This window comes from Oncorhynchus clarkii, chromosome 24 (genome assembly GCF_045791955.1).
Source record: "Oncorhynchus clarkii lewisi isolate Uvic-CL-2024 chromosome 24, UVic_Ocla_1.0, whole genome shotgun sequence".
In the NCBI taxonomy this organism is placed as follows: Eukaryota; Metazoa; Chordata; class Actinopteri; order Salmoniformes; family Salmonidae; genus Oncorhynchus; species Oncorhynchus clarkii.
Window position 1 is genome coordinate 16,278,811 of NC_092170.1, and position 9,763 is coordinate 16,288,573.

Genomic DNA, 9,763 nt, shown 5'->3' on the forward strand with positions numbered 1-9,763 from the left:
CTGTCAAACTGATAGGTCAGAGAGATAAGATACAGCACAGTTCAAGCAGACAAAGAATTGAACAAACTCCAAACTTTTGTTCCCTAATGAAAATATTCCTGAATCACATTTATTTAACTAGGCTAGTCAGTGAAGAACAAATTCTTATTTTCAATGACGACCTAAGAACAGTAGGTTAACTGCCTTGTTCAGGGGCAGATCAATAGATTTTTACCTTGTCAGCTCGGGGATTCAATCTTGCAACCTTCCAGTTACTAGTCCAACACTAACCACTAGGCTACCTGCCGCCCCATTTACATTGAGCAGGATTATAATGAACAAACTACACATTTTTGTATTAATAGCTGTAGGATGGTGTGATCCTAGCAATGAAAAAGTAATTTACATTTCGAATATTGAGTTATCTCAATAAAAAAGGTCAGTTTCAATCAGACACAGATTGTGTATTTTTTTGTGTGTCTCAAATATTGCCTATCGTCCTCATCTACCTGGTGGAATAGATACAATAGGTTTGTCAACAGGCCGATGAAAGACATCCTATAACTTCACAAGCTTTTTAATAGACCAGATAGCTACCACTGACTTCACCAGATACAACTCAGCTTGATCTATACTTAACACCGATAGCAGGGTTGAGTCAAACGGCCTATTCCCAATATAGTGCACAACTCAAACAGATAAAAAGGGGCCATTTGGGACGCAGAGGAGTTTCCTGATTAACAGTAAAGAAGACAATCACAGATGGAAGTACCAGTCATTTTTCAGCCATGTTTTGGATTGTATTGCCATGTAAACACAATATGGTACAGTACTTATACAGGTGATGACTACAATATACTGAGTGGACAGCAGATGGACGAGTGTTATTACTGTACAGCTTTTGTGGGGAAATATCAAGTCTGTATGGAAACATCAAACCATATACTATAAACCACCATCATTTCATACACTGTACACCAGGTCCATATGTTTTAAAATGGAGACAACATTGATGTAGAAATGGGAGAAAAAAAACTGAAGAAAAACTCAAGAACATATACATCTGAATGGAATTAGTAGAAGTATTTTTATAAACATATATTAACTCTATTTGATTATATGTTATAAAGACATAACATAATAAACATATTAATATGTAATAACATTATCTGTAGGATTAATCAGAGGGAGATTATCTATTGTAAATGAAAAAGTCGTACTTCCTGTACTCAAAATCATTGATAGAAAAAGGGGCAATCTGGAATTGGTACAAATCAATTTTTTGACTTAAATTCATGATATATAGCCATTGATACTTGACTGCTTGTTTTACAAATCAAGGATTGCCCCTTTAACCCATAATTTCTGTCATCAATAGTATCCCAGACTGTAGGTTTCTCCCTTCGCTTTCATAAATTTATAATTTTCTCCCTTCGCTTTCATAAACTCTAATCTTCATCTGGTGCAAACAATGTAACCGGTCCAGATTCTTAATATCCTCTACATATGTAAACAGTTTACTGACCTTTCAAATGACGACCTCTGGAAGCTTTACTACATAACACTTTACAAAAGAGTGAAAACAGTTTGAAAAGAATGATTACATTTATGTGCAAAGTATAAGCTTGGAATAATTTCTCAAAGTAAGATGAATTAAAAGTTACGCTACACAGCAACAATATCATGAGGCTCTGTTGTGAATAAATAACACAACAAATCGACGTTCAAACAAATTGTCAAAACTAAATGAAACTAGATAAGCGTTCTTTTCCCCTTAGTATCATCATCACTAGTCTCTCTGGTTTTTATATACAGTTCGTGTAGATTTCATATATCTGTTCATCCGTCTATCCAGTCCTCTTGTTTCTTGAAAGCCCAGTGTATCTCTCCATCTGTGTGTCCCATATATACCAGAGACCTGACTGAGACCTGGGGCCGTACATATCAAGCATCTCAGAGTAGGAGTGCTGATCTAAGATCAAGTCCTGCCTGTCCATATAATCTGATTCATTATGATCTAAAAGGCAAAACTGTTCTTGGATCAGAATTCATACTCTGAGATGCTTGATACAGGCCCAGAGGACTGGGCGCTAATCACTCTAGCTCTCCTCCAGCCAGGAGGGCTTGTCTGACCCTGGGGGCTTTAACTTGACGTTGAACTGTCTCAGTGTCTGTTCCAACTGCTGCTGGTTCCCAGCGAAGTAGGCTGAGATAGCATTATGGAAGAGCAGCAGCTGCTTGTGCATCACCTTCACCTACACGGTGAGAGAGAGATGTAGCATTATTGTAAATTAACTAACCACCCAACTTTCCAAATAACTAACTAACCCACCTTGTTCTCTTCCAGGAACTTGAGTTTGATGGTGACATCTGAGCGCAGCCGTTCGTACTTGTCTCTCTGCACCTGGTACTGCTGCTGGGACACCTCTATACGCACCATGGTGGCAGCATCACGAGGACCCAGACTCAACTCCTCCAGGTCGGCCCTGTACGCATCAAACTCCAGCCTGGAAGAGAGAGGGGAGGAGAGGCAGCATAAAAAAAATAGGCTTGGGAGGTATCCAGATTTTCATACGTCATACTGTTCGTTCTACTGCTATCCCGGGATTTATGGTTTACCGGTATAGCACACAAGGCGGCACAAAAAACGCAATTAAAGCCAATTGGGGGTCTAGTACCAGAATGCTAACAAAATTAGCACACGTAATAACAATCACAGACACTGTTAGCTAAATGCTAACGAGCGAGAATAAACAAACTCAATTGCAAAGACAGGCAAATCCAGCTAATAAAGTTATACAAGCATAGCTAGTAGCAACCAAATGTCATTTTCAGTGAGTGTGGACATTTACAAGCAAAAGTGAATGAGAGAAATTGTGCAACTAAACAAAGTAATGCATGCTTTACTCAAGGAAGAGCAGCAAGTGTACACAAAGCAGAGGGGAGAGAACGCTAGTAGGAAGCACAGGGAACAGGTGTACAGATAAAGAGCTCTGGATGAGTTGTCTTCTCAAATACGGCAGAAAGCCGATAAGATATCTGATGGCAAACATTTAGTAGTGAATTGCATACAACTTCATCACCTCCTGTGCACCGCACAACAGAGACTCCCCGATAGATATAGAACTCTATGAACTCCCCAGCCCCCGCTGTCTCCCATTGTGCTATTTACAAACAAACACGTGACTGAATGAACTGTTCTGGGGAACTACAGTATGTAAGTTCCGATCGCTGCAGCTGTACACAGCCCATCTGTAAATAGCCCATCCAACCAACTACCTACCTCATCCCCATATTTGTTTTTCTGCTCTTTCGTACGCCAGTATCTCACACCCTCATCTGCACATCTATCACTCGTGTTAATTGCTAAATTGTAATTACTTCGCCACTATGGCCTATTTATTGCCTTACCTCCTTACTACATCTGCACACACTGTATACAGACTGTTCTATTGTATTATTGACTGTACGTTTGTTTATCCCATGTGTAACTCTGTGTTGCTGTTTTTGTTGCACTGCTTTGCTTTATCTTGGCCAGGTCGCAATTGTAAATGAGAACTTGTTCTCAACTGGCCTACCTGGTTAAATAAAGGTGAAAAAGGGCCTCCCGGGTGGCGTAGTGGTTAAGGGCTGTGCCACCAGAGACTCTGGGTTCGCGCCCAGGCTCTGTCGCAACCGGGAGGTCCGTGGGGCGACGCACAATTGGCCTAGCATCGTCCGGGTTAGGCCGGTAGGGATATCCTTGTCTCATCGCTCACCAGCGACTCCTGTGGCAGGCCAGGCGCAGTGCACGCTAACCAAGGTTGCCAGGTGCACGGTGTTTCCTCCGACACATTGGTGCGGCTGGCTTCCGGGTTGGATGGTGCTGTGTTAAGAAGCAGTGCGGCTTGGTTGGGTTGTGTAACTCGTACGGGAGTTGTAGCGATGAGTCAAGATAGTAGCTACTAACAATTGGATACCACGGAATTGGGGAGAAAAAGGGGGTAAAAAAATAAAATAAAGGTGAAAAATATATACTAATAAAATAAGTCATGTAAAATAAGTTGAAAGGTAAAATGAAGAACACAATCTGCTTCATCTCCTAACATATTGCACAAGTTGACTGCAGGTATTAACCTAAAATGTAGCTTGAAATATTAAAATCTATTTAAAAACTTCAAAGAAATAGTTGACAGTATTGAAAAACCATCCTGTGGCTTTTTCCAAATATACCGGTATACCACCCAAGTCAATAAAACACCCTTGAACCCTCAAACACAGGTTCACCTCTGCCAGGTCTGCATGGAACAAACTCCAGCCTGACACAGAAACATGGCATGTAGACAAACATACTCTATTTTATGTCTCTGGCAATCATAGATATAGACTCTAAACCGCATTATAATTTGAAACTATTGCGTTATAAAAAGGTAACTACTATAGTATCTCCAGGCCCTGCCCTTTCTAACCCTCCCATCTTTATTATTACCTTGCAGCCTCGTACAGTTTGATGGTCATCAGTGTGTCCTCCATGGTCTTGTTGACCAGTGTATTGATGCTGGACACAAAAAAGTTGATGGCACCAAGCAGAGCCTCCCCATTCCTACACAACAACTTCTGGGTCTCCGCATTGTAGCCAAACTCATCCTGTGAACACAAACACTTGTGTTTTATATACCGACTTTTCCTCCACATGAGGTATTTATGGATTGATTACAATTCAATAAGGTAGCCTTGATTCCAAACTGAAACCGATAGGCTTGGTTTCCAACCAATAATTACACCCTGGATTTTCAGGCAACATTTTAGGGGGCCAATTTCACACAGTGTGCCACCTGTAGCTGATTTCTGGCTGGGCTGAGGTCTACGGGTTAAGGGTTCAAATTCAGGGGTTATAAGTTACCCGAAGTTCAGGTGATTTCTGGCTGAGGTCTGCGAAGGTGTCCCCCAAGGCCTGCTGGGTCTGGACCATGTTGTAGAAGTGGCTGGTCAGGGCGCTGGTCAGTCTCAGGACAGACTCGTACTTCCTCTTGGTGTCCCTGAGCACATCTATCTGGGCCTCCAGCTCCAGGTCCACCGTCCGAGAACCACGGCCGAACCGCTCCGAGAACATCTGCTTGGTACACTTGGGTAGAGAGGGAGAGATGTGATCAGGACAAAGGAGATAACAGAAGAGGAGATGAGAATATATGATGGGATAAAGATGACATGGAGAGATGTGTTCAGAATAGAACCGAATAGTTACTTGGTTTCCAAGGAGGAAATTATTCCCAGTCTTGTATGAAGACAAATGATCATACCAGTGCAGTTGCAATCGACCCATAGAACACAGTGAAGTATGGCTTCAACACATTTTCCCCAGGAGACAGGTTCCGTTCTGTACCTTGTAGGTGTTGATGCCCCACTTCTTAACGCTGTCTAGTTTCTCCACAGCCACACCACGGTTAGCCTCCTCCACTGACATGTTCTGGTTGCTGTTACTGTGGTGCATCCCCGATCCTGACACAAAGGATAATAAATAACCTGCTCACTCTCAGAGGATTCCTTAAAGTGGTTAGTTGCTGAGACCTAGTTGATAAAGTCTGTCCATCTCATTTATTATGAACTCTTGTCACAAAACCAGCTTCATTCAGTAGTGCTTTGATACACAGATTACACAGAGGCTGATCAATGCTTAGTTGGGCACTCTCCTCATCACTACTCCTCAAAGCGAACACCTGAAATATTCCTCCTTGTCTTTGAGGCAAATAGTATGACAGTGATTGAGTGATCGGTTGAGAGGACAGCGAATGAAATGAATGAGTGAATAGAGTGAAGTGGGATAAAGGACACTTGTGCTGTATGGGTCCAGTGTAGGGCTGCAAAGTTCCAGTATAATTGCCAGATAAAATGCCCACGATTCCCAGAAACCCTGGTTTCAGAATTCTGGATTTACTGCTTATAGTAATTCTGGAATTACCTTCCAATTCCGGAAATCTTCTGACCAGGATTTCTGGGAAACCTGGAATTTTTCAACCCTATTCCAGTGGTACCTGTGAATGTCTGGCCGGTCTGGTTCTGGTTGGTTATCATTCTGGCTGCTGACTGGCTGGAGACCAGACCTACACCCTGTCCCCTGGACTTCATTCGCAGGTCTGGAATGGACATGGGGGAGGATGGGGACATGTGAGGATATGTGATATACGAGATGGAGAGAGTAGATGAAGGTTGGTGAACGTGTTAAAAAGGGTGAGAGGATGGTGATAGTGAGTCATGCAGGTTTTCCATGTCGAAAAAACAACAGAATGAAAACAGACGGAAAACAATATGAAAATGTTCACAACATAAGTAGTAGTAATGTACGAAATGATGCACATGTCATGTGGTGAGTTAATGAACCGCAACATTCCATTAGTTAACCGCTTCATGTTACATTTGCATACATAGGATACGTCCAAAATGGCACACTATTCCCTATGGGGGAGCCATAAGGCTCTGGTGAAAAGTAGTGCGCTATGTAGGGAATATGGTGCCATTTGGGATTAAGTTGTCATCATTAGAAACATTCATTCATAACATAGTAAATCAAACAGCTCTGCGATGAAGTCAGTCAGGTTAGTAAACATAGCTAGCTTTTTTGTTAAAATCCACCGACATGCATTCAGTATGCATTGGACAGTAGAGCAGCATGCCCTTCTTCCCCGTGACATCTGTAGAGGTACACAGTGTTGTCGAAGAGAGGGACATCAACTGTGTCTGGGGTTGAACAGGAACCCAGGCTACAGGCAAGGCTACTAATGAAAACACCCTTGAGAGTGTAAACAGGTGAAGAAAATAAGAGGGGGGCAAAAAAACTGTTAAAGGTAGACTCAGCAATATGATGTAGATGCAGGCAGTAAACAATATAGTGGGTCAATTTCGAGGCTCAACTTTGCCGGTGTTCTTTGTGCCCAGGTTACCACACTGTCAACATTTATAAAAAATAAATCAAAAAGTGATAGACAACATTACAGATAAAACAAATCATTTGTGTGCAGGTGTGGTTGGAAGCCCAAGGGCTTGAATGAAAAACAATATACAATACATAAGAACAAAAATAAGAAAGGTTTGTTAAAATAGATAAAAACCTACTAATTATAAATGGAGAAATGAATTGATCAGTAATGACTGTGTGAGAGCGAAGTCTTGCATCTTGCTCATCTCAATATCTGTGGTGCTGCTCGTGGCAAAATCATTTTCGCTGAGTCTACCTTTAAAGAGGGAAGTATACAGTTATGTGGAAGGTGGCTGAGAGGTGCAAAGCCACCTGTGGGCTGAGATTGGGCTCCAGGGACAGGGGCACAGTTAGGGGCAGGGGGGCTTCTCCTGTCCACATACTGAGGGTTGAAGCGGATAGCAGGGCCTGGTGGATAGGGTTGGTTAAGATAGTCAGTCAACTAGAGTAGGATGTAGATCTCAAAATCAAAATAGCCAATACAGTAGAGAGCCTCTGTTTGCTACTCATAGACTCCTGAAAGAACAGAAAGAAGGTTAAGTCAAAATAGTCACTGATGCAGAACAGCATGCTCCTGGAAAGGCCCTGATTTAAAAAAAATCTGAATAATTGAATTCCACCAGGACAAACCCCATTGGGGCAGTTGAAGATGTAGTCTTCACCATTCTTAATGCTAACAAACCAAGCAGGCCTTGCTAAAGGGACTAGGCTATTCATTGATTCAATAAGGACTAAGTGGACATAATTAAGTGGACGTTCCGTAATAATTAAGAGGACGTTCCACTGCAGTGACAGCAGTTGGCAGCGCTAGAGAAAGCTGTCTGTACCTTTAATGGAGCTAGTGAACAAGTGAGAGCAGTAGAGCTGTGTGTACCTTTGATGGAGGAGGTGGGTATGATGCCCCCTGCAGGTCCTCCGTAGCCTCCAGACACGACACTGGTCTCATTCAGGTTGGGACCAGACACCATCACCTGCTGCAAGTCCTAAGGTGAAGCAACAACACATCAATGGAATAGATATAGACTAACTCTAATCAGTCCCTCACGGATTTAGCAGAGATTCCAATTCGGACATTTTGCGTGGCAATGTGCAGTGATTTTGTATTGCGAAATTGCGCCTGGCAAGGAAAACGTTTGTTGACGTGTGGCTCGATTGAACCATATGTGGTAAATGTGCGGTGATTGGTTGAAATTACGAGCCCTTTTTTTGTACTGCAATGATGGGTCAGCTTTATACGAGAATGCGTTGATGTTAATGTTTTATGCTGAAATAGTGCAGTGATTGGTCAAATTTGCAAGCCCTGCATAATATGTTGGGAATTTATGATTTTGCACCCCCAAAAAATGTCTGAATCCAGAAGGGACTGACTAATGCATAATGATCCTGTAGAGTTTGTCAACCTGACGAAGACCTTCCATATGGGCCTAATCTTTGTTGTACACAGACACTCACACACATGAAAATGGTTGATAAAGGTTAATTGTGGTTAGTCTGAAAGTCTTCTATGTTAACGTGTACACTACATCTAAATCTAGTTCTCCTACAATGACGTGACACACTCTCTCTCATCCCTTCTACTGCATATCCCTACCTTCTCATCTAAGGTCCACTGAATCTTTGCAGCCTGCACAGAAGTGAGACATAATACATTACAATAAAATACACAAACAAATAGTTGACGTAATGAGTGGTCACCACACACAGTATACATATAAATACTGTACGTCGTGACTGCATTCCAAATGGCACCCTATTCCCATAGCCCAATGGGACATGGTCAAAAGTAGTGCACTATATAGAGAATATGGCGCTATTTGGGACATAACCATATGACCCACCTGCTCCAAACTGTCATCCTCGGCCAGGGTCTCTCCATTGCTGTTGATAGGAATCTCCATGGTAGCTGCCTTGCCCATAAAACTGTCTGCCATGGTGGTGGTCTGCAGGAGAGTGCGTTGGGAGAGAGACAGAGAAATGGGAGATGGAGAGAGAGATGGGGGTGAGAGAGCACGATCATCTCACACACACTGAGCTTTTCACATTAATGATAGGAATGTTTGCAATGTAAATACGGGTAGAACATGCCTAATTCAGCATAATATCAAGCCTAGCCAGCTGTGACATGTACAAATGCAGTGTCCACCGGTAACGTTAGAGCTTAATGCAGCGATAACCTGCTCTCTCTCAACAAGCCATCACATTTCACAATACAACACATTTCAAAATAGCTAGCTATTCGTGATCATTATTCGTGTTGTATCTAGTTATTTTGCTAGTCCCAGCAACACGACACCTAGCTAGCTAGCTCCAACCTAGTAGCCCTAGCCAGCTGGCTAAGCTGGTGGTGCTGCAGAAAATGATGATCTCAGTGAGTTAGCGTGATCTGCTAGCTAGCTAACGTTACCTGCTGTGTAGGTCCAGTCTCCCAAAATGTCAAATGTTGCTGCTTATTCTGCACGGTATTTCATAAAATATTACTATTATAAACGGAATAACACCGTTACAATGTTTATTTTTCGTCTGTTGATGAACGCATGATTGTAGTCGTGATTCCGTTAGCATCCCCGGGTAGAACCGAGCACAGTATGCAGATAAAATCCCTAAAGCCCAGTCCCTCCCCCCTCTAGCTCTACACGTAATGTTACGTCAAGTCGCCACGTCGAACAGTTCGACGACATCAACCCCTCCTCCCCTCCACCATTTAGTGATTTGGATTGTTTTTTCCACACAAACCAAACAAACATCACCACTTTAAAAGGAAGTGGTCTCTGCAACTAGGGCAGAAGGAGGTTTTGAGCACATGACGTTGGTGGCAACTTAATTGTGGGGAGG

General features: G+C 42.5%; 1 protein-coding gene across 5 annotated transcripts; it reads right to left on the bottom strand.

Annotated features, from left to right (window-relative positions):
- Positions 1-266: 266 nt before the first annotated feature.
- Positions 267-9,562, bottom strand: LOC139382820 (arfaptin-2-like). Of its 5 annotated transcripts, XM_071127045.1 has the most exons (11): positions 9,336-9,562; positions 8,770-8,871; positions 8,523-8,555; positions 7,806-7,914; positions 7,244-7,339; positions 5,991-6,092; positions 5,342-5,457; positions 4,862-5,083; positions 4,448-4,605; positions 2,312-2,486; positions 749-2,234 (listed from the first exon to the last, which is right to left on the bottom strand). In XM_071127045.1, exons 2-11 carry the CDS (start codon positions 8,860-8,862, stop codon positions 2,079-2,081), a joined length of 1,260 nt encoding a protein of 419 aa, XP_070983146.1. In that variant the 5' UTR covers positions 8,863-8,871; positions 9,336-9,562; the 3' UTR covers positions 749-2,078. The 5 variants fall into 5 exon arrangements, with proteins under 5 accessions (XP_070983148.1, XP_070983146.1, XP_070983149.1 ...); XM_071127047.1 differs by lacking the exon at positions 7,244-7,339 and having other exon boundaries at positions 267-2,234; XM_071127046.1 differs by lacking the exon at positions 8,523-8,555 and having other exon boundaries at positions 755-2,234; positions 9,336-9,532.
- Between the last annotated feature and the right edge of the window lie 201 nt (positions 9,563-9,763).

Bases quoted from the DNA above. Each gene is read 5' to 3' on its own strand.
- LOC139382820 (XM_071127045.1), bottom strand. From the start codon at position 8,862: ATGGCAGACAGTTTTATGGGCAAGGCAGCTACCATGGAGATTCCTATC. The intron at 5,084-5,341 runs GTACAGAACGGA...TCTCTACCCAAG, and splicing joins GGGGCATCAACACCTACAAG to TGTACCAAGCAGATGTTCTC. The intron at 2,487-4,447 runs GTAATAATAAAG...TCTCTCTTCCAG, and splicing joins AAACTGTACGAGGCTGCAAG to GCTGGAGTTTGATGCGTACA.